We start from the raw sequence: 23,415 nt of genomic DNA, 5'->3' as shown, positions 1-23,415 counted from the left end.
GTATTTGTTGGAAGACATGAAGGCTAAACCGATTTTAGGTGGATTTTACGAACATGAGTTGCAGAAGGCCAAGTATTCGGACGTATACCTGGTTGAAAAGGTCCTGCGTCGCAAGAAAGACAAAGTGTACGTGAAATGGTTGGGTGTGGACGAGAAATCATGGATTGATAAAAATAATGTTGTTCTATAAGGTTATGATGTGTCGATTTGAATAAATAAATAAATAAAACTTAAATATTTACTTTTTATTATTGTAATTCACCATACAACATATTTCCTAGGGTCTCTTTTTCTCATTATCGTTAAAAGTAATTCTCGAGTCTTTTATAATCGAGCAATTGAGTAGAGGGCCATATTGAAGAGTCTGGTCCGCAGGTCCAACCGAGAAGTGCATCAGGATTCTCTTCGCCTTTACGGATATTTTCCAATATCCATGTGTATATCTCGCGATGACGATTGTGCTCGTGCGTATTAAATCTACACTCTACTCCCTTTTCTACGCACACATTAATAAATAATGTTAGGGCATTAACATTGGCATATTTTGCAGATTTACAAATACTTTCATTTATTACATATGAAATAATCCTTATACACACCTGCAGAAGACTTGAGTAAATTAATTACATATTGTTTGATATGAAACGGTAAACTATCAATATTACTACCACTACTACAATCACTAACATTACAGGATATTGATTTTACTAACCTATCCAGTTCAATTTTTCTCTCTATCAGTAATCTAATATTAGTTTCACATACATTTCTAGAGCAAGCACACCAACCGAAACATTCATCGGGGAGGATAATGAGGTTTTGTAACACCTCATTAATGAATGTAGTGGATGAGTTTCTCAATAGAGCTTGTTTTAAAAATTGTTTATAAATGGGAATAGAAGCTTTGTATAGCTCCTCCTCCAATTGTATTTTCAAATTTTCGCTATCCATTATCCGTATTGTTGTTGTTGTTGTTATTGTTGAGGGGTTTTCTAAAATACAAAAGGTGTGGTTAAAAGACGCGAAGGTTGTGGAATATCGACATCATCGTCGTAGTAGTCGTTAGTATGGTTGTATTAGGTAGGATTACTAAAATTACAATATCCCCAAGGCCGTGTATCGATACGATTAGCGCATATGACGCGTTTGTCATCGTGAGGACTTAATACGACCTTATTTTGTTTCAATGTGTATACGGCATGCTTCTTCGATCGTATTAGATTCTGCTCCTTTTTTATAGTTACAATATTAAACAAGGACCTTTTATAATCATCGATCGTAACGTCCCTCATACTAGATGATGTGGATCCTTTCGATTTCTTTATCAATTTTCCATCGACCTCATATGAATACATCTTTGCACGCAACCCTACAAATTCGGTCATTATACGACCATGATTTTCATCCTTCATTAACCCCGGAATTTTTTTATTTACCAAAGGAATTCCAAACTCGTTTTCGGGATCATAATCTGATGTATCAAATCTATGAATATCTTCCTTTATAATTTCATATATGTTGGGAACGTTAAAAGCGTATATTAAACTATCGGTATCGGTGTACAACAGCTTTGCGGACGATTTTTGAAACTTTTTCAAAACGTAGTTATAATGAAAGTCGTAAAGAAACGTTTTTGAAATGTCTAAAACTGCAAATCCTGCGTATATAGGTTTATTGAAAAAGACTTCTAATCTATTCATTTCTATGATCACCATGTCCTTATCGAATATCGTACAACTATGGAAGTTTGGTTTGGATATATATGCCCTAGCGCCGTAACGTCCGCCCCATTTAGTCAATAAATGCACCTCCTTGTATTTCCGCACGTTCTCCATAAGCTTACCAAAAGGACTATTAATCATTAATTTATAGAAATTTTTATCGAACTCATTTTTCGCCCGCTGTCGCATACCGATATTTAATTCGATGTATTTTTTCAACCACGGAGACTGCTTGAACTGCAATACTCGATTTATTTTTACTAATTTTAGACCGTGCTGCACGTATATCTTTAAATTTCTATAATGAACGACATATTCGCGCTTTGGATATAAGGTTAACATCAGTTTTTTAAATTTTGAATTAAGGGGTATCATATGCTCCGGCGCCATGGGAAAATCACTATCAGATTCGTGCAACTCGGAGGGATAGTCCAAATCACAGTCTACTATGTATCCTACGTCAGCATCGTCCGGATGATTAAGTATGTCCAAATTTTCAATGTCCTCTACAAAGGAGAATTCGCCGAAGGGCAAGAAATTACACATTGTGGCACCATAAAGATTATTAATGTCAAGGTACAATAGGTACGTCGTGTCAAGGTCGCTGTTATAGTCTTTCATGAACGGGTTGTTAGCTTTGGCGTATCTAGTAGAACACTGCGTTATACCGCCTCTAATCCCTTTCTCGATAAACATGAGTTGATCAATATCAGTTAGAAGCTCCAATTTCACGCCCGTAACTTTTAACATGGCGTCAAAAGCTAGACCCGGAGCGGTATAGTAATGCAAAGGATCAAGCCGATACGTCTCTATGCACGTATTGCGAAAGTTTTCGAAAATATCAGCCAAAAGAAGAACATCCGTTTTTAAATAAAGGTCGGAATAATCTCCTAATGTTTTAATGTTGAATGTATTCCATACGTTAAGCGCGTGCTCGTAATCGGCTTCGCTTACCGCTTCGTTTTTCAAATTGCTAAAAAATGCATCTCTAGGCGGTAACTCTAGCTCGTTTAACCTCTCCCATGAGTCGACATAATCGTACGGAAATATGCCCTTACGCGTTAACAAACCAAATTCATTCGCGTTGTCGCTATGCAATCTTATAAGGGTTTTTTTGTCATTCTCCAAATATGAGGACAATTTATCTATACTGCTACTCATAAATCTAAAGGAATCGATAAAGCGAAACTTAATACAAGTATCCTGTACGTACTTTGTGAACGAGATATATTTCTCCTTGTTTACGGGTAAAAGTTTGATTTCGCCGGGAATGACCCCGGTCGCAAGCTCTCTAATAATAAAATGAGCGTCGTAGCCGCTCAGATTATGAAAAACTACAGGTATTACCTGACTATCTTTATAGTTTAGGTTACATTTACTATGAGCAACGCCGCGAAAGAGCCCCCCACCGCTATGACTATGGACTTTAACTTTTACGTCACCCTCCAAAAAAGGTTATTCGCAAATGTGGCAGTGCGTTGCACTCTCGATCCTTTTCAGTTGAGCCGAACTTAAACGCTCCATGGGAACTACAGTATTCATTATGGCGTTCGCCCATTTAGCGATATCATGTAACTGTTTAATAAACCATCGCAAATTTTGAAAGTGACTCATCGTACGAGCACTTTAAATAGAACCCTATACTAAACGGAATATGTGACTGGTAAAGCGCGGTGGCTACACCTTGAAGAGGTGTCGAGTTATCGCATTTTTCCAAGATAGTTTCAAGGTCAGCATAAATAGCAAATGGAACCTTCTCCATATGCGAATAGCGAGTAAACTCTACATATTTTTCGGTATCGTTATTGCTGTTAGGCATTCGAATGGAACACTTATTCACTTGATGACACCTTTTTGAATGCTTGTCTAATAGATCGCTCGACGAAAAATGATTTAAACATGTGTAACAGAAAAATTTTTTATGACCTCGATTCGATAATTGCGAGGAGAACAGCGCCGACATATTTTTAATCCAAGCGTAATGATAATAATCGTTGCCATTGTTGTTGTTGTTGTTGGGAGGAGATTGATTGTTTGATGACAATACCAATAAATTTACGGTTTTTCTACCATCCGTCTTACCGCTTAACATAAATGGAAGTACTTTTTTCTTAACTACGCAATATAAGTTAATGGAGAGGTGATTTAATTGCTCAAATTTTTTTATATCGGTTATTTTAATAGGAAATTGAATAGATTCGCGTTTTAGTATGTCATCAAAATGAGGATAACTACTTTCTCTATCAACATTTTTGGTGACGGGATTTAAAGCAGCCACTATGGACCATAGAAAACAAAATTTATCATTGTTTCGTACATTCACAACGGCTTTCTTAGCTAGTATAAACGAGGGCATCTTTATATATGTTGAAAAACCACCTTTGATGGGAGCGTAATTGTTAATATTGATTTTGACAAATAGCACTTCACTTAACGCCCAACCGGACTGTTTTTCGGAAAAATTTTCCAACTTGGCTTGCAGTTTATCAAAAACGTTCTCCTTGTACCACTTTTTAAGATTGGTGCCGATATCAATTACGGCATTTCTCGTTTGAAATGTTTTCATATCTACATTGAGATCTTGAGGATGGATAAAGTTACATGCCAAACTTACGTTTACCTTTAACATTGATCGTTTTAGCGCCTCACCAATTTTGCGCGCAAAGCTGTCGTACGATTTTTTTAGAAAAACTAAGGGGTCTTTATAGGTAAAGTTTACAATGACGCCGGTAATCAAACGGCCTTTAAAACAAGAATCTAAGGTGTACCACGCCAAAGTACGGAGCGGATGATTTTTTCTATCGACGGTGTCATCTATTCCACAACCCTCCCTTTTTACCGAGATATTTTTCAATTGTTGTTTTAATTGTGCTCGAAAATATTTAAGTTGGGTTAAATTCGCTTCCAGTCTTATCGGGCTTTCATTTATCTCATTATGAAGGTTATTGGTAATTGCTTTCTCTAACAAACGTATGTTGGAATCGATTATTGAAATATGTCTAACAATATCGGTCTTATTTTTTAATAATTTAATTGAATTACGCGTTAGATTAACTATGTTATTGCTTAAACTCGTAACAGATTCCATTGTACCTACCTACGATTAAAACTATTTTCCCAGAGTTCTTCTTCCTCGAAACGTAACAAAAATAGCTCGCCTGCAAAGTTGCGCGAAATCCGAGAGGCCTTCACACTTACACACACACAAAGAGACACTTGTCGTTGATGGAATATTACGTCAAAGATGCACAGAGACGAAGTCATTAAATCGCGGAAATTGGAGGCCTTTTATACGCTCACGTTCCGAAGGACATTAATGAATACTCCCTTTCTTACATGAGTGCTCGCTATTGTTGGCGCTTTTCTAGGAAGCTTCGGGTGTGTCGCAGGTGTCCCATGCGCTTTCTGCTAACACCATGCAAATACGTTTCCAAGGTCGAGAACAATGGAGTCGGTGTTACTGCAGTTGCATGAGTGGGGTCTGGGAACCTTGGTGTCGCAGGTGTCTCATGCAAGTACGTTTTCAAGGACAAGAACAATGGAGTCAGTGTTACTGCATGAGTAGGTCTTGGAAGCTTTGGTGTCGCAAGTGTCTCATGCAAGTACGGAGGAGGACAATGGAGTCAGTGTTGAGCTACCAGGAAAGCAACCTGTGAGAACGCCCTTGATTTTCACTCTTTTGCTAACTCCATCAAAAACCCTCCCCATATATAGGTGGAGATTTTTCATATTGGATAAGTATTAACGTGAACGTTAAGACCATGTCTTCCTCGATGTCTTCCTTTAACAACAAACGCGGCGCGAAATTGAGTATTAAAAAAAAAAGTGAAACGAACAAGAAGCCTTACGGTGGTGCTAGTGGCGGTGGCGAACATTCGGTGTTAAGAACGGCATTAGAAAAAAATAAACCATCAAAATTAATGGACGGAGATGTCATCATCAATCTCATTACCGAAGATGATGAAGGACACCAGGAAAGGTAAGGCGTACTCGCGCTCGCTTTCCACCATCCATACAATTGTTTTATTGTTTTTATAGAACCACCACTACAACAGCCAACAACAACAACATGAATGAGTTGGACGACTTTCTGAAAGAATACGAGGGCATCGTGAGCCACGTATATGCCCCACAAGTAAGGGCGATCCCTCCACCTCACGACCAGGAGCATCAGCAGCAGCAGCAGTTAAGGTAAAAATTGCTCATGAAAACAAAAAAAAATTAACAATTTTAAAAAATTATTCTAATATATATTTGTTTTTATAGCCATCATCAGTATCCGGTACAGATATTAGAACACATCATAATTCCCGCGCCGCCGCCGCCACCACCACCGCCACAGTCAAATCAGCACGCGGGAGATGGCTTACACCAATTTCATCCGCCGCCACCGGGCAATAACGCCGTGAACAACAATCACTTTCAGTAAGTTATACTTGCAATATATACATACACTCTATTCTTAATACTGTGCTTTTCTCCTTATTGTTACAGAGCTTCGTTACCAAGGGCGGGTGCAAAGGACATGAATGTCCTAAGAGACATCTACCAAAACATCTCCCCAGCAGCAGCAACAGATCTGCCGCCACCACCACCACCACCCCCGCTGGACCCGCACAGGTGGCACGAGCCGTCCAACCCCCAAGAGCTGGCAATGGTGTCCATGCGGTGCCTGGAGCAAATGTTGCCCATTGTTGAAACGAAGCACCGAGATTCCCAACTTCTTACCGAAAGGTTGGAAAGGGAATTAACGGCATCCCGAACACAACAGCAGCATCTCCAAAAAGAAATGCAATTAATAATTAATTATATTACATTTTTAAAACAAATGTCAATGTAACTATAACGAAATAATAATGTAATTATTGTATGTACCTATTTCAAATATACGGAATTGATGCAATTGTTATTGTTATTAATATAGTTTATCCCGCCGCAAACTTTCCACGGCTATAATTTTAATCCAATACGAGGAATTCATTGTCGAGGTCAAGCAAAAGTGAAACAGGGCGTTGTTGCAGCAACCTACAATGGAAATTATAAATCTCATTTCATGATTTCTCCCTGCAATAAGTATTGTTACTAAGTTACGTACCTGAGTTATGATATTCCCGAATTTTAATTTCCGCAAAAATCATAATTATTTCCGTAAGCAACAACACCATAAATGAGAAACGAGTGCAAGGCCACGAAGTACAAACTGATACTGTTCTATTTTTAATGCGCGCGCGAAATTGCAAAGTTTTTTTATGTACACGATCTAAAGGGGCCCCTAGACGGTCAATCATTTTGATCAAAAACTTCATTCAAGCGCGATTAACCATCAATATGTCAAATAACACCTACTTATACCACGCGGGTGTGGTTCTAACAGGGACATTGCCGATGGGAAAATGAATAAACACCCCTTTGTACATTTTTTTTTTTTAATACACACAACTTTACATATACACAAGGAAATAATCATTTTATTTAGGTACATCATCATCATCATCATCATTGGGCCTTATCTCATGCACACAAATCGCCAGTAGACCTCACAACATCAATTTTTCCATACGGCGCCGACAACCCAAAATTTCCACATCCCACTTTAATTTTCTAATTTTCATTACCAGCTCGTCAATTCTTTTTTCCGTTGCTGCCGCTGCTGCTGCTGATGATGATTATGAACAATGACTCTTGACATCTCGTCGATTCTTGTTATTATGGACAAATGTCTTCCAATTAACACCTTATATTACACCCAACGGCCTTGAGCCGCCGCCACCCCCCCTCCACACAAACAATACACCCCTTTGTTCTCACAACTCGACCTTGAAATCCAATGGCCTTCACCCATCACCCCCCCTCCGAAAAACACAAACAATACACCCCATTTCTTCTCAACACTCGACCTTGAAATCCAATGGCCTTCACCCATCACCCCCCCTCCGAAAAACACAAACAATACACCCCATTTCTTCTCAACACTCGACCTTGAAACCCACCCACCCCCACTTACGCAATACCACTTTGACCTTCAACACCACTTTGACCTTGAAACGCTAACACTTCAATCATATGGCACTTTTCAATGTAAAGTGAGCCAGGATCGGCCTTACTATACTTACTCTTATAGCTATTGTTAATGCCCACCATCTTGCTCAAAAATGATTTGATTCGACCGTACGGTCTGTCCGTCCTTTTTTTCCGAAGCTAGATACTTTCTACGGTTTTTAAGATATTAGTACCTTTTTTGTATTCGGGTTAGCTTATAAAACTATTTCCAATGCCACTACCATGTACGTCTGTCCGTCCGGTTTTCCGAAGCCTAGATACTTCTACGGTTTTTAAGATATTTAGTACCTTTTTGTATTCGGTAGCTTATAAACTATTGCTCAAAATTGATGTTTATTTATCCGTACATCTATCCGTCCGTTTTTCCGAAATCTAAATACTCCTACAGTTTGCAAGATACTTGGTTCGTCTTTGTATTGGGTAGCTTATAGCTATTACTAATGCACCAATTCTCAAATTGATTTTTATTCGTCCGTACGCCTGTCCGTCCGTTTTTTCCGAAGTCTAAAACTCCTACAGTTTTCCAGATATTTAGTTTGTTCTTTTTGTGTTCAGTAGCTTTATGTCTATAGCACCTGAGCCAAGAAGATTTTTCCCGATTGATGTGCGCATGCGTAGACTGAGCAATGTCAACTTTCCTACTCCAGATATTTTCTTGAAATTTTAGGAGCAGTAAATAATATAGTATATACATACTATACAGACTCTGGTAATTTACCAAGGCAGTAGAAGATTCTACGATAACTTCGTCGAACACATTGTCGAAAATGACACATCCAACCTTTCTTGTTCTGTTCAAGATTCAGATGTTCTGACATATTCAGAGGTATGTACAGAAACTAATTTTGAGTGTCGTGATATTATTTATTACCATTGCGTAGATAAATCACATACCCAGCCCGGCATCTACCCCCCCCTCCCCCCGCGTTCACCGTGCTCTGTACAAGATCCTGATTATGTTCCAGTTCGTTCAGAGTAATATACCAATATTGAATAAAGTAAATGTTATTTTTGCATAGCGCAAGTTCCCGGACTTTCTTTGTCAAAAAATCGCATAAAAATTGTTACGTTTTTTCGCGATTTTACAATGCGTTTTCATGGCGTTTAATGCTAACTATGAACAAATAGCATCAATTTTTTGAGTAAATCGCCGTCAATGATATCACTTCAATTATGGGTTAAGTATATTAAGGGTCACTATACAAAAAATTTTCGTGTACAACACGTTTCGCCCTCGTTAATCGAACTGCAAATTCATGAAAGAAAGTATTACTTTCAAAACTAGTTGTACGAATAACTATTATTACATTTCTATAGGAATCATCTTCATCTGATTCCGATGACTTGGATTCTGCCATGATCCCTGCCAGCCGCCAGCTCTTCTCGCGCAAAAAGAATAAATATCTTGCAAAACGTCGTTGTAAGGCCCGCTCATGATCAATTAGATGACGAAAATGAGGGAAAGCAAAGTCTGTCTACAAACGTCGTAAAGATTTCTGTTTCTTCTGCGAAGAATATGTTTTGAATTTCTCAAGGCACTTGCAGCGAAACCATCCACTCGAGACCGAGGTGTAAAAATTTTTTTCATTTCCACAAAAAAGTAAAGAGAGAAAGGCAGATTTAACGATTCTGAAAAAGAAAGGAAACTACCTAAAAAATTCGCAAGACTGTTTCAAACCTATGAAAAAAACAAAAATAAGAAACTTTTCAGAGTACTTACCTTGCAGCAATTGTTTAGGGTTTTACGCTCCCAAGCAGCTATGGAGGCATAAAATCTGTGAAGGAGAAAAATGCTCTACTGCACCGCAAATTGATGCTCACAATATGTTAGTGAAGTATATGCAAGTAGACGCTAAATTAAAAGAGAGTGTGTTTCCACATATGCGAGCAGACCAAATATCCCTAGTAGCAAAAAAAGACTTGTTAATATGTGCATTTGGCGCTCGCTATATAAAAATACACCGCGAAAAACATTTCGTGAACGTTGCTTCTAGGAAGATGCGCGAATTATCAAAATTACTTATAGAAATGAAAAAATTAAATCCCACAGTACGAAACTTAATCGAAGCACTTAAGCCACAAAATTTTGATTTGCTTGTGGAATGTGGAAGCTACAAAGATTGTTGCCAAGTATGATGCCGTAAAAGATTGCTTTATTTCCCCCACATATGCTATGAATATTAGTACTTCGCTTAAACAATGTTGTGACATTGCAATTGATTTGTTATTGAGAAAACGGAATTTGGGTCTAAATGTCAACCATGCTGAAGCTGAAGCAGATTTTAAAACGATGATTCACTTATTAGAATCAAATTGGAGATACGATGTATCAAACCATGCGGCCAATAACTTGGCCCTTCAAAAGTGGAATAAGATTACGATAATCCCACTTGCAAGTGATCTAAAACTAATAAAAGAATTTTTATCCAATAAGGCGGAGGAAGCATCGCAGAAGTTGTTGAGTAACAAGAAAGATGTGTCTGCTTATAATGAATTGTTGGAAACCATATTTTGTAGAGTCTTGTTATTAAATCGTCGACGTCCTGGGGAGTTACAGAGGTTTGCTTTACATTTGTACGAATCTAACAACGAAAATGCGCAAAATTACGAAGAATTTTCGGAAGCCGTTTCACCGACTGAACAAATATTAATGCAAAAATTTAAAAGAGTTGTAATTACTGGAAAAAGACATCGGGGCGTCCCCGTTCTATTTAGTCAAGATGTGCAAGAACATATACGTCTGTTATTATCATCTAGGCAACATTTTGTAAACCGTGATAATCCATACTTGTTTGCTAAGGGAAATGTGGGAACGCCCATAGCAGGTTATAAGGTTCTAGAAAAATATGCAAAAATGTGCGGGGCCAAAAACCCGAAAGCAATAACTGCCACTAGACTAAGAAACCACTTGGCTACCCTAACCCAAATATTTAACATGAGCAAAACAGATATTGAACAATTGGCTAACTTTATGGGGCATACGATGGGTACTCACAGAAATTCTTACCGCTTACCAAACGACGTCTATCAAACGGCCAAGATGTCGAAATTGCTGTTGCTGATGGAGAAAGGTGAAGCAGGTCAGTTCAAAGGTAAGTCCTTAGATGAAATTGAGGTAGATTTGGAGGATGTGGTCGATTGTGATAAATCTGATCAAGAAAATGAAGGATTGGAAGAAGTGCTTGAAATTGTCGAGCCAACGAACCAAATGGAAAACCCTACCGAGGGTAAAGCAAATGTTACTACAACTACGTCGACGGCACAAATTCCGAGTATAAGTACCGCAGCTGACAACAAATTTTCTAAGAGAAAAAGGGAACTTGTTCCATGGACCGAAGAACAAAGATCTGCAGTTAAAACATTTTTTTAAAACCAATATTAAAAACAAAATACCCCCGAAGAGACTTGAATGCGAGAAATTGAGAGCTGAAACTGGAGAACTTCTACATAATAAAGATTGGTTGAAGATAAAAGTTTTTGTTCAAAATATTTATACAAGCAAACAGAAATATTAGATTATTTATATTTGTTTGTTGCTTACATATTTCATTAAGTTCATTTTTAGAATATTTTTTTTTATTTGTTCAAATTAACAGAAATGTTTGTTAAATAAATACATTTGACATTTAATTAAAGATAAAATATACACTATTTAGTATGTTGTTAAATTGTTGATGCCGTCCATTTTTTCCCCCCAAAAATGTTATATATGGTTTAAACTATGCGACGTTCTAGCTGAAAGACTACCTGTAAGATAAAGTTGTTATAGTCAACTTCAAAATACAAATTACCTGATATCTTGACTGGAGACACTGAATTACTTGCGTCCGTTGAAGTAAATCCAATCTGAAACAAACAGCACGACTGTAGATTCTACAGAAAACAAAACATCGCTTTGGTTTACTAAACTTTTCTGCATTTTTTTATGTTTGTTGTAAATCGTTGTCACTATGTTGAGTACTTGTCACCTGTAAGAAAGACATTATTTATATTCAACTTCAAAGTATACATTACCTGCTATCATGGAGAGAAGCATGCGATCAGCTTCTACCGCTGAAGTAAAATACTCGTAATCTGAAAAAAACATCAAACTCAACAAAAAAAAAGGAGTCACAGTACCTTCGCCTTACCTTCCGAAAAACGTTCCACCTAGTTCTCCACAGTTGCAGGTGGTACCGGAAAATTGAGCGTCTCTCGGTACCTCAACTTTCTCTGAGAGGTTGTTCCTAAAGGGACCGTGCTCTCTTTTGAGGCTAGCTGTGTTATCCCACACTTCCTTTGCCATCTTAGCTTCTTTAATGTGTACGTAAAGCGATGCGTCGATAGATAACACTAACTTCGCCTTAGCTTTCGCGATTTTCGTCACGTCTTCGCACTTGCCATCTATGCACCCTTCCAAATCGTCTAGCACTAGAAAATTACTTACCTACTGCGAAAGTCCAATCGCTGTAATTTTCTCTCCCTTTCAATTTTGGCACAGTAGATAAAATACTGAACGACGACATATTTAGAAACACACAACAAACACGCGAATTACTGGTCAATGGCGGCCTGGGTCCATAACCTATTAAAACGACAACGACGTTTACTTGTTGCGAGTTCACAAGGAAGTAATCGCACATTTTATTAACACCAGTACAGCAGTTTAAGTACATCGGACAGATGTCGCTGCATAAACCACAGATATAATCTAACAGTATCATATTCATTTTTTGGTCTACCGTCATACAATTTTGAAATAAAAATAGATTTTTCTTCATCAGTAAACTTGTCCGTGCTTTTCATCTTACACCTTAAAAAATGAAAATGATACGTTATTTTAGATAATTATAATAGAAAAATAGATTACATGCATGGAGGTCCAAATGTTTTTGGAGCAACTCTTTTACCAGATGAGGAGATATATGCTTCACCTTTACGAGCAGCAATTTTTCTTTTGTTGTTTTTCCATGTTTTCGCATCCCTTTTGCGTTTCTTGCTGCCATGAAGGCCCTCAACACTGCTATCATCACTATCACTATTATTCATGTTAATTTTGTTAAAAATACCGTTTCAACAGTTCTTAAATGAGGTCAAAACGCACGGTTTCTACACCTGTAACGCAAGAAAAGTAACCTCACTTTTACGAACCCATCACTAATAAACTTCAATAAGATGAAAAACAGTACATGTCCCGGACGCACGAACACCGTTTGTATCCAGCAGACGTGTCCATCTAATACGTCTGTTATTTACAAGTCATTGTATCGCGGCACAGGTTGAATTCTTTCGGATTGTTTAAGGGAAACATGTTGATAAAATAACCTAGTTTACGGTGGTGTTGTACAAGTAGATTGGTGTTTGTTTATTAGTGTGCTAATAATTAAAAAAAAATGCGTGCATTACCTGAGGGTTATGAATATATACTTAAAGACAATAATATAATAGTTTGTAGACTGTTTACCAAAGAAGATGTAGAGGTAAGTTGTATAATGTTACGTATTTAACGTTTTTATAACCTGTAGGTATAGTGAAAGTTTTTGATGGGTGCAGTGAGGTCATTTTCTTGCATCCTTATTTATTTTGTTTATTGTGAGAGTGACGATAGATATGCTACCAAAATCTTTCATCTTATGCGTCTTTTATAACGTATACGTCTACCGCGGGCGAAGCCGCGGGTAACATGCTAGTTAATTTTATAATACTATTAAGGTATTAAAATAATATTTTCTTAGAATTGTCGTTTAATTTCTTATTGTTCATTTTAAACTTGAAACGTCTGAAATTTTGTTAAACTAAAAGTGTTTTTAACGGGGTGCTCTAATTTAAGAGGGTTTAATGTTTTAATATATATACATATGTATTTTATTTTGACAATAATTGACCTCGGGGTCGGAATTTTTGACATATACCAATATGTACTTTTTATTAGATGCCTAAAACATATTTTTTTCCTTAGAAATGGGTCTCTCTTCTTGAGGCGTTAACAAAAGAAACCTGGACCATCGAAAAAACTTTTAAAATTCCGACGACGGCACCCAGAAATATTTTTAAACGTATTTATCGATGTCATTTAAATACTTCTACAAAACAACAGAACAGAACAACGACAGAAAAGAAAAAAAAAATCAAGAAATATTGATTGTTCTGCAAAGGTTTTTATAACTATCAAAAAAAGTTTTAAATTGTCTAAGTCTACTAAACCATCTATAACAACAGAAGAATATCCGTGTCTGATAGAATTTAAATCAACACATAATCATCGGTTAAACGTCATTGAGGCCCTTCGTGAGAGGCCTCTAGGCCCAGAGGCTAAGCAAAAGATAGGCGAACTTTTTAACAGAGGCCATTCTGCAGCCACAGCTTATCACACCTATTGTATGGATAAAATGGAGGAACTGGGTGATGAATATGAAGATATATTATATGATAGGCATTATATTCCAACAAAAACGGATGTATCTAATTTGTGGAAAAAGAAATTTAAAGAAGACTTTGGTGATCGTACTGGTTCCAATATGCTGCTTAAGTTAGAAGAAATGCTGGCTTTTCATAAAGAGAAGTCAGGTCTATGTTATAAAATAACAACCTTACATGATAATTATGCTGTAGCTATATGTACACCTCTTATGCAACGTTCCATAGAAATACCTCAAGCAAGTGAAATTATGTTTGTTGACGCATCCGGTAATTGCGATGCTTATGACCACAAAATATATTTTTTTGTGGTCCAAAGTGCTGCCGGAGGATTACCCGTTGGATGCATTTTATCCATTGTCAAAAAACTGATCTGTTTGATATTGCAGTTAAGGAAATGCTAGCCATATTGCCTACAAAAATTAGTCCTGCAGTTATCATGACTGATGACGATTTGGGCGAAAGAAAAGTTTTAAAAAAATATTGGCCAGAAGCACAATTACTATTATGCGTCTTTCACGTAAAAAAAGCTGTTTGGAGATGGATTCTAACGGCAAAAAATGGAATTCCAAGGGATTCGGCACAACATTATTATAAATTGTTTAAAAGAGACAAGACTTCCATAATATAGATGTTATAAAGCTTTTGTATTTTACCTTACTTCGGCCTCGACTGGAATACGCCGTAATTATTTGGTACCCCCACTATAAATATTATAAAAGCTTAGTTGAAAATATCCAAAGAAAATTTTTGAAATATTTATGGTTAAAGCAGTTTGGTGCGTACCCCTGTCAAGGATTTGATCATGAAACATTATTGAATACCTTTAAAATGACATCTTGCGAATTTAGGAGAATTATAATTTGTCTTGCTTATATAAATTACTAAACAATATTACTGATTGTCCTCAACTTTTAGCATGTATTAATTTTCGTGTGCCTAGGCTTAATAGTAGACAGTTTGATGCATTTTATGTCTCCCAATCTCGTACAAATTTACTACCAAGAGCTCCTGTCCATTTAATGTGCTCTAGATACAACCTTATCTGTGATTTAGTTGATATCCACAATGACTCTATAAGTCACATCTTAGAATCTGCTAAGAATGTATTTGTACCTCATTAGAGTACCGAGGCACGTGGCGCAGTGGATGCGCTCACCGATGCTATTCGGAAGGTTGTGGGTTCGAATCCCGCTGCCGACTGCTCTGTCTGGGGTTTTGGTGCAATAATTCAATACACAAAGAAAGGAAATCCCAGGAAACGCAAGAAAATAGAATTAAGCTTGATAGAAAGGAAGAAATTAAAAATGTGTAATGATAGCCATAATATATTACCTGGATGTAGTAGTGCCGGTTGCAGAAGGAAGTGTTCTAAATTGTCAGATGAGAGACGTAAGGAAATAAATTGCGAGTTTTGGAAGTTCTTCTGGATTGCCAGAGGAACATTTATTCAGTAAAATGTTTGATGTAATCAGAACTTCCGAAAGCTGAAAGTAATAAGAAAAAAATACAATTAAATATTCTCTCCAAAATTCATGTAATCAAGATGTTTGTAAAGTATTTTTCCTGACAACTCTTGGTTACCAAAAAACCAATGATCGGTTTGTACGCGATGCACTTCTCAAAACCCCTAAGGTCAAATGACTGCCAGTCGAGACCAACGAGGGGCCATCGGCAAATAAAATTAAAGAAGAGGGAACAATCAACGACCATCTAGAATCGTTCAATCAGTGTTGCCAACCGCAGTGTTGCCAACCGTGCTATAATTGTAGTATTTGTACCATTAATGAGAATGCTTGTCCTATGTACTTTTTCAATAGATATACTATGCAAATTGTACCATAATTATGAGTAAGTACGTAAAAACTGTTTTCTTGGATCAAATAATCAAATAAACGTAAAGAATATAATTTCTGCACTACTAGATGGCGTAGGGAGCTATAATACACAGTCCTTCATATACTTTGGTCTGTGGTCTGTGGTTCTGTGGTCTGTGGTTAAATATACGCGCAGATCGCAGAATCACGTCATCACGTGTGTTTTGTTTACTTACGTATGCCATCGCCCATCTTGCGACTTGCTTTTATGCTTTGTGTGTAAATTGTGGACATTGTGAAATCTTGGTTTTGTTTGTTAACGCTGTCCACAATTTCTCTATAAACGTGCATATTTAACGCAGTTACAAGGTACGTAAATGTAGATGTTAGCATTTCAACTATGAAATACGTTCCCTTTGAATATTATTAAATGACATTTCTTTCTAGAAAATGGACCATAAAGACAAAGAAAGTGAGGATGAGGATGTAACTCCCCCAAAGAAAAAGAAATATACAAAAAGAGTGCAAAAATATCGCTCGATGTGGGAAAAAACGTTGAAATGGCTAACTCCAGAGGAGGATAATACAAAAGCTTTTTGTAAAGTGTGCAATGTATCGCTTAAAGCAGAGTTGCATGTTTTAAAACTACATGATGCTTGCCAACGTCACAAACAAAATTTGAGTGCTAAGAAAGCACAACCGTTCATCGAAAAGTTCACATTGCCTATCCCTACGATCATAAGAAACGACGTCAAAGTTGCAGAAATCAAACTGGCTGGATTTTTCGCGGAGCATAATGTACCTTTTACATTGGTTGATCACCTTGTACCCCTACTCAAAGAAATTGCACCAGATTCGAGAACTCTATCTGACATGCAACTTGGAAGAACGAAGTTGACAGCCCTAGTGAAAAACGTAATCGGTTTGGAGCATAAAAATGATTTAATACAAACATTAAAAATGTCAAAATTTAGTATTTTAACAGATGAATCCACAGACATATCGTGTCAAAAGACTGCATGTATTGTAGTAAGATATTATGACCAAGGGTGCTCTAGAATTAGAAGTAGTTTTTGGGAGCTAATTCAATTGTTTGGTGATAGTGCAGATCAAGGTACTGTCGATACGAGCGTAACAGGTGAACGTTTATATAACGTAATTGTCAATTCATTTGAAAAACACAACATACCTTTAAGTAATGTGGTTGGTTTTGCTTCTGATGGCTGTAATGTTATGATGGGTAAAAATAATAGTGTTGCCTCAAGGTTTATAGACAATTTTCCAGGAATTGTCATCGTTAAATGTATTTGCCATTCAGCGCATCTTTGTGATAGTGAAGCATGTAAACAATTACCACGCCATTGTGAAGACCTGAGTAGAAATATATATAATCATTTCAAATATAGCTCCAAACGACAACATGACTTTAGGCAGTTCCAATCATTTTTAAATTTAGAAATTCACAAATTGTTACATCCATCACAAACCAGGTGGCTTAGTTTAAATGAGGTAGTTGGTAGAATAATAGAACAGTGGGATGCTCTTAAACTATATTTCACAAATACTTGGTTGTCTGATAGACTTGTTGCCACAGAACAAATATTTAATGCTTTAAACGATCCATTTATGAAACTTTATTACTTATTTTTATTATGGATATTACCTAAATTTACAGAATTTAATAAATATTTTCAATCAGCAAGAGTTGTAATTACCGAATTACATACTAAAATAGTCTCTTTATATTGTGACATATTAATGTGCTACATGGATCGTGTTTATGTTCAAACAACTCCTGTAGAAAGCATAAATCCCAATGATAGCTCTAAGTTTATTTCTGTAAATAATATGTACTTAGGTGTAAATGTTTTAAACCATTTAAATGATACAGACGTCAAAAGTAGTCCACAGCTGGAGCAAGATTTTCGTCTACGCTGTAGACAATTTTTGATTACTGCTTGTGAGCAAATTAAAAAAAGATTTGATTTCAGAGATGGAATTTTAAAATTTCTCACTGCATTATCGCCCGAAAATGCATTATCAAATAGTTTTAGAAGTCACTATCCTAGCTTGCAACCGTTGTATGCAGTTAGTAAGAGATTTTTACCAAATAATGTAAATATGATTCAAGCAATAGATGACGAATGGCGTAAATTACCAATGTTAACAGATGATGGTATAAGGAAGGAACAGATAATTGATACATTTTGGGGAAAACTTGCATCATACAAAAATGTGTTGGGCGAATATGAATACAGAAATTTGGCGTTATTTGCTATATCATTATTATGTATACCTCATGCTAATGCTGATTGTGAAAGAATTTTCAGTAAAGTGAACTTAATTAAAACTAAACCCAGGAATAAGTTGGCAACAAGAACTGTCAATGGTGCTCTATTGGCATCGCAATGTATAGCAAACAGTGAATCATGTCTAAAATTTCAACCTACTACCGCTATGGTAAAGTCATGTAATTCCCAAATGTATGACCATAAAAATTTTAAGGAGGAAGAAAATTTAGAGGAAGAGGGAGATGGCGATTTTATTTTCTCCAACTAATTTGTTTATTTTGCTCATTAATAAACTTTAATCTTTGTGTCTAGGTCTAGATTGTAATGTTCTGTAAAGTAAAAATGTATTTCTTAATAAAACAAGTTTATGTTGCGTACTATTTTTTGGGTTTACTGTACTACAATTTTACTTCAATTGTACTCGTAAAATTGTCCCAGGGTTGGCAACTCTGCGTTCAATCCGCAGATCTCCCATTACAGACGGGAACACGCATCGAACCGCAGGTATCTCCCTAGCGATGTAAACATGTCTGTAATGTGCACTGAATTCCTAGAAAACTATCCCAATATCAAGGTGTCGTATGACTATTATCGCTTAAAAGTAAAATCCAAAAATATCTCCTTCGCGAAACTTGGCCAAGAGGAGTGCGAAGAATGCGAACATTTTAAGCTACATGGTCACTCCGAAAGCGCCATGGAAGACGAATGTGAAACAATATCAGGAGCATGGATCCAAAAATTTTGAAATGAACACTAACTACTTCTCAGCAGATTTACAAAAAATTAAATTATGCTGCCGCGTGTAGAAAGTGATATTCACAAAACGGATTATAGCTTATCACGAAAGTTTTGTTGCAGTTGAGGGAAATACAAAAGCAAAACCCTTCGCAGTGATATGGCACGAGGGTACAAGTGGCCGCAACAAAGAAGACCTTGTAAGTACTTTCTACGCTTTTTTTTAAAACACAGAGATTTGGAGAACATTATTATATGGCTTGACAATTGTTCAAGCCAGAACAAGAATTGGTGCTTTTATACATTTTTGGCTTACATTGTGAACTCCACCACCAGGTGGAACTATCTATGAACAGACAGCGCAAAACTTACGATTTTCCTGATTTTGTTGAAGCCGTCCAAAAATCGAATAAAGGGAAAGTTGACGTTAAAATTATGGAATACAATGATTTTTTCCTATGGGAACGCAACAAAAACTAAAGAAAAATCGGAGCAGACCCTACTTCTAACATTATAGTGTCCGAGCTGGTGGCGCCCTCATATATATATATATATATATATATATATATATATATATATATCTATTATTGATATAAGTCGAGATCCGGATAATAGTAGGATAACCTGAGATCCCCCTTCAAAGTTAAAAATATTCGTGTATAATGGGTTGCCAACGACATGAAATATATTCTTCTATCATTACCCCTATAGAGGGGAAAGGAATTCTACAATTAAAATTATCCATATAAAAAGCAGTTAGGATGAGATCCAAAAATAAATACACTTAAGTAGAGATCATATAGTGTATAAAATGACATTGGTGTGATAAGGAGAGATCATGCGGTGTTGTCAAATGTACTTGTTCTAAAAATAGATTTCGTTATCTTTTGCGAATACTTAACAGGTTGTTAGCCTTCCTGTGGGATTCCTTCGCGTATTCTTTCTTCGATAAAGCGGTGCGTTAACATTATTTGGCACCCGGGGCTTGAAATATTATAACATTTAATTAAATAATAACTAGTGTAATATTCTATTTTACATCGATGATAAATTAAAACGATTACCTATTTATTGAAGGAAAGAGTTCCCGTTGGAAATGATTTTTTTTTAATTTTTCTAACAGCTGATAGTGGTTCATAAGTCTACATCTTTAAATTAAAGGGCCCAATTCAAACTCACTTTCGAAGTACAATTGCCTTTATAATTTATGTAATAATTTTTTGGCATCTGAAATGCTTCAAAATTGATTATGCATAGGTATTCATCCTACAATCATGTATAAACACCAAACCCAAAGAAATCATTATGAAATTGCTTTTTTATCTCTCTTCCAGTATCGTATGGTGCCTGGTTGGTAAAAAGCAATCACAAGAACTCTAAAGTTATTTGTGTATGATTACATGTAAACCATTAGGTTGTTCAGTATTTCGTAATGAAATCTGTAAAAAGTTCATTTTTGAAGAAATATACCCTGGTTAGTCAAATTGGTTCAAACCATGGAGGTGGCCATTTTGGTTCAAAAACATCTAATTCATCCTACAATCATGTATAGATACCAAACCCAAAGAAATCATTCTCAAATTGCTTTTTTATCTCTCTTCCAGTATCGTATGATGCCTGGTTGGTAAAAAGCAATCACAAGAACTCTAAAGTTATTTGCTTATGATTACATGTAAACCATTAGGTTGTTCAGTATTTCGTAATGAAATCTGTAAAAGGTCCATTTTTGAAGAAATATGCCCTGGTTAGTCAAATTGGTTCAAACCATGGAGGTGGCCATTTTGGTTCAAAAACATCTAATTCATCCTACAATCATGTATAAACACCAAACCCAAAGAAATCATTATGAAATTGCTTTTTTATCTCTCTTCCAGTATCGTATGGTGCCTGGTTGGTAAAAAGCAATCACAAGAACTCTAAAGTTATTTGCTTATGATTACATGTAAACCATTAGGTTGTTCAGTATTTCGTAATGAAATCTGTAAAAAGTTCATTTTTGAAGAAATATGCCCTGGTTAGTCAAATTGGTTCAAACCATGGAGGTGGCCATTTTGGTTCAAAAACATCTAATTCATCCTACAATCATGTATAAACACCAAATCCAAAGAAATCATTATCAAATTGCTTTTTTATCTCTCTTCCAGTATCGTATGGTGCCTGGTTGGTAAAAAGCAATCACAAGAACTCTAAAGTTATTTGCTTATGATTACATGTAAACCATTAGGTTGTTCAGTATTTCGTAATGAAATCTGTAAAAAGTTCATTTTTGAAGAAATATGCCTTGGTTAGTCAAATTGGTTCAAACCATGGAGGTGGCCATTTTGGTTCAAAAACATCTAATTCATCCTACAATCATGTATAAACACCAAATCCAAAGAAATCATTATCAAATTGCTTTCTTATCTCTCTTCCAGTACTGTATGCTGCCTGGTTAGTAAAATGCAATCCCAAGAACCCTAAAGATATTTGCTTATGATTACATGTACCTAAACCATTAGGTTGTTCAGTATTTCGTAACGAAATCTGTAAAAAGTTCATTTTTGAAGAAAGATGCTTTGGTTAGTCAAATTGGTTCAAATCATGGAGGTGACAATTTCAGTTCAAAAACATCGAACTTATCCTGCAATCATGTGTAGGTAAACACCAAACCCGAAGAAATCAGAATAAAACTGCTTTGTACCTCTCTTCCACTACGCGTAGGATACCTAATTGGTAAAATCAATCATAAACAATTTACCAAATTTAGACAGCGCTGTAATATCTTTGGTTCTTTTCCCGATGAACTTGGTATAGAAATAACGTTTTTGACATCTTTTGATCAAAATACAGGTGGTCATCGAAAGTGTATCAAATTCCCTTATTGGGCACCGTGGTAGGTGTGTTCCTAGCTTATAGTTTCGATACCCTTAGAATCCATTATGACCCTCTTATTTTAATTATTAATTTATTAATTTAATGTGTTTATTAAAATATACTAAACGTTATTTTACATTTCTCCTCAATCCACCAGTTTAATCTCTTTAATACAAATCCGCCCTTATACCGTAACGTGGATTAGGAATAATACATACGAGGTGGCAGATAACAAATTATTTACGTTAAAGCGCACATAGTACAGCTACCTCTTTCATTATTTGCTATCGCACTTTAAAGCGAGAGTACCGCTTTACAATGTTGCCGTTTATTTGGATCTCACTTTATTTAAAATATAACGCATTATATATAACGTAAGCAGCGCCCCCTAAGATGATCATTCAAGAACTTCGCGTGTATAAATTTTGACAAAAACCTAAAAGTTGAGATCCGGGCGAAAATTGAAATTTAGCTTCCTGTATGATCGACGGAGCTAATAGACTCGATATACACAGTAAAAAAGGCGAGATCCGAAAACGGATCTCGGGTTTACCAAATGGATCTCACCTTATCTGCAATATATGTAAAAATGATCTCTCCTTAGCGCTTTTTAAATCTATATATATATATATATATAATATATATATATATATATATATATATTATATATATATATATATATATATATATAATGTACATACAATTGATATAATAGCTTTATAACTTATTATTGATGTTGCTCTGCCAAAACCAACCCGCTGTACTAAAGCTACAGTACAACAGTTTCCCTAATGAGTGATGATGCAACCACATGCACGACCGCTGCCCGGTATTTAATTTAGTACTAGCTGACCCGACGGACGTTGTTCTCTTTCTTAGGTATGAATTCAATTCGGACTGGAATAAATAATAACAAAAAATTTGCTGTAGCTAGTACAGATACCGCCCGTCCCACCTACGCATGCGCGATTCTCAATAAACTCACTGAAATCTGGATAAACTATCCGATAGAATTGACAGCACACTATGAAATGAATCAATTAATTTTTTAACGGATATATGCCGATCCATGTAGCTGTTAAAAATAATTGCCGTCGCACCGTCAAACGCGCGATGTTTAAATAGTTGTTAAGTTTTCTCCATTTTTCTTGCCGTTAAGTACCTTCTACACAGTATTAAAAAACTTAAAAAAAAAGATGAATGAAATCGGTAGTCTTTCTAAAGTTATTGCGCGACCAGAAGAAATAGGGGTTCATTTTTATATATAGAGATGAAAATGCATATAGTTCCAGCAAGAGATGCTACCGAGTGATGCAACCATATGAGTAGTACAAAGCCCATTATCCCAAATCCCAATGGTTATATTTCGAGGGTTGTGTCATTTCTGCCAACGCAAGATACCTTCCTCACAACACAATATTCAACAAAGTAAATAATTTCTAGTTTTTTATTAACACACATTTGTAATAATCCTAAAGCTACTGTTTAAAAGTACAGTTTCAGTCATACAATAAAACATCACTATTCAATAGAAACACACAA

The 23,415-nt window shown here is 36.1% G+C and overlaps 4 protein-coding genes and 1 long non-coding RNA gene across 7 annotated transcripts; 3 read left to right on the top strand and 2 right to left on the bottom strand.

The window, feature by feature from the left end:
* Positions 1 to 1,076: 1,076 nt before the first annotated feature.
* On the bottom strand, positions 1,077 to 4,287 carry LOC116182229. The gene is made up of 3 exons (XM_031502749.1): positions 4,101 to 4,287; positions 2,935 to 3,076; positions 1,077 to 2,886 (listed from the first exon to the last, which is right to left on the bottom strand). The coding sequence occupies exons 1-3, from the start codon at positions 4,285 to 4,287 to the stop codon at positions 1,077 to 1,079; spliced, it is 2,139 nt and encodes a 712-aa protein (XP_031358609.1).
* Positions 4,288 to 5,457: 1,170 nt separating this feature from the next.
* LOC116182227 (formin-like protein 3) lies at positions 5,458 to 6,624 on the top strand. Its single transcript, XM_031502748.1, has 4 exons — positions 5,458 to 5,700; positions 5,760 to 5,912; positions 5,988 to 6,146; positions 6,216 to 6,624. The coding sequence occupies exons 1-4, from the start codon at positions 5,483 to 5,485 to the stop codon at positions 6,559 to 6,561; spliced, it is 876 nt and encodes a 291-aa protein (XP_031358608.1). The 5' UTR covers positions 5,458 to 5,482; the 3' UTR covers positions 6,562 to 6,624.
* A 4,140-nt stretch (positions 6,625 to 10,764) lies between these two features.
* Positions 10,765 to 11,183, top strand: LOC116182225. Its single transcript, XM_031502746.1, has one exon. The coding sequence runs from the start codon at positions 10,765 to 10,767 to the stop codon at positions 11,149 to 11,151; it is 387 nt and encodes a 128-aa protein (XP_031358606.1). The 3' UTR covers positions 11,152 to 11,183.
* Positions 11,184 to 11,322: 139 nt separating this feature from the next.
* LOC116182230 lies at positions 11,323 to 13,839 on the bottom strand. 3 transcript variants are annotated; one of them, XR_004147458.1, is made up of 5 exons: positions 12,631 to 13,839; positions 11,912 to 12,345; positions 11,796 to 11,855; positions 11,573 to 11,749; positions 11,323 to 11,528 (listed from the first exon to the last, which is right to left on the bottom strand). It is a non-coding gene; the product is annotated as an uncharacterized LOC116182230 (long non-coding RNA). The 3 variants fall into 3 exon arrangements; XR_004147459.1 differs by having other exon boundaries at positions 11,323 to 11,516; positions 11,912 to 12,975; XR_004147457.1 differs by having other exon boundaries at positions 11,912 to 12,974.
* A 2,282-nt stretch (positions 13,840 to 16,121) lies between these two features.
* Positions 16,122 to 18,592, top strand: LOC116182231. The gene is made up of 2 exons (XM_031502750.1): positions 16,122 to 16,363; positions 16,442 to 18,592. The coding sequence occupies exon 2, from the start codon at positions 16,445 to 16,447 to the stop codon at positions 18,551 to 18,553; it is 2,109 nt and encodes a 702-aa protein (XP_031358610.1). The 5' UTR covers positions 16,122 to 16,363; positions 16,442 to 16,444; the 3' UTR covers positions 18,554 to 18,592.
* The last annotated feature ends 4,823 nt before the right edge of the window (positions 18,593 to 23,415 follow it).

Source organism: Photinus pyralis, unplaced genomic scaffold (assembly GCF_008802855.1).
Source record: "Photinus pyralis isolate 1611_PpyrPB1 unplaced genomic scaffold, Ppyr1.3 Ppyr1.4_unclustered_Scaffold4344, whole genome shotgun sequence".
In the NCBI taxonomy this organism is placed as follows: domain Eukaryota; kingdom Metazoa; phylum Arthropoda; class Insecta; order Coleoptera; family Lampyridae; genus Photinus; species Photinus pyralis.
The sequence above is the reverse complement of the archived record's forward strand: the minus strand, read 5'-3'. Positions and strand labels throughout refer to the sequence as shown.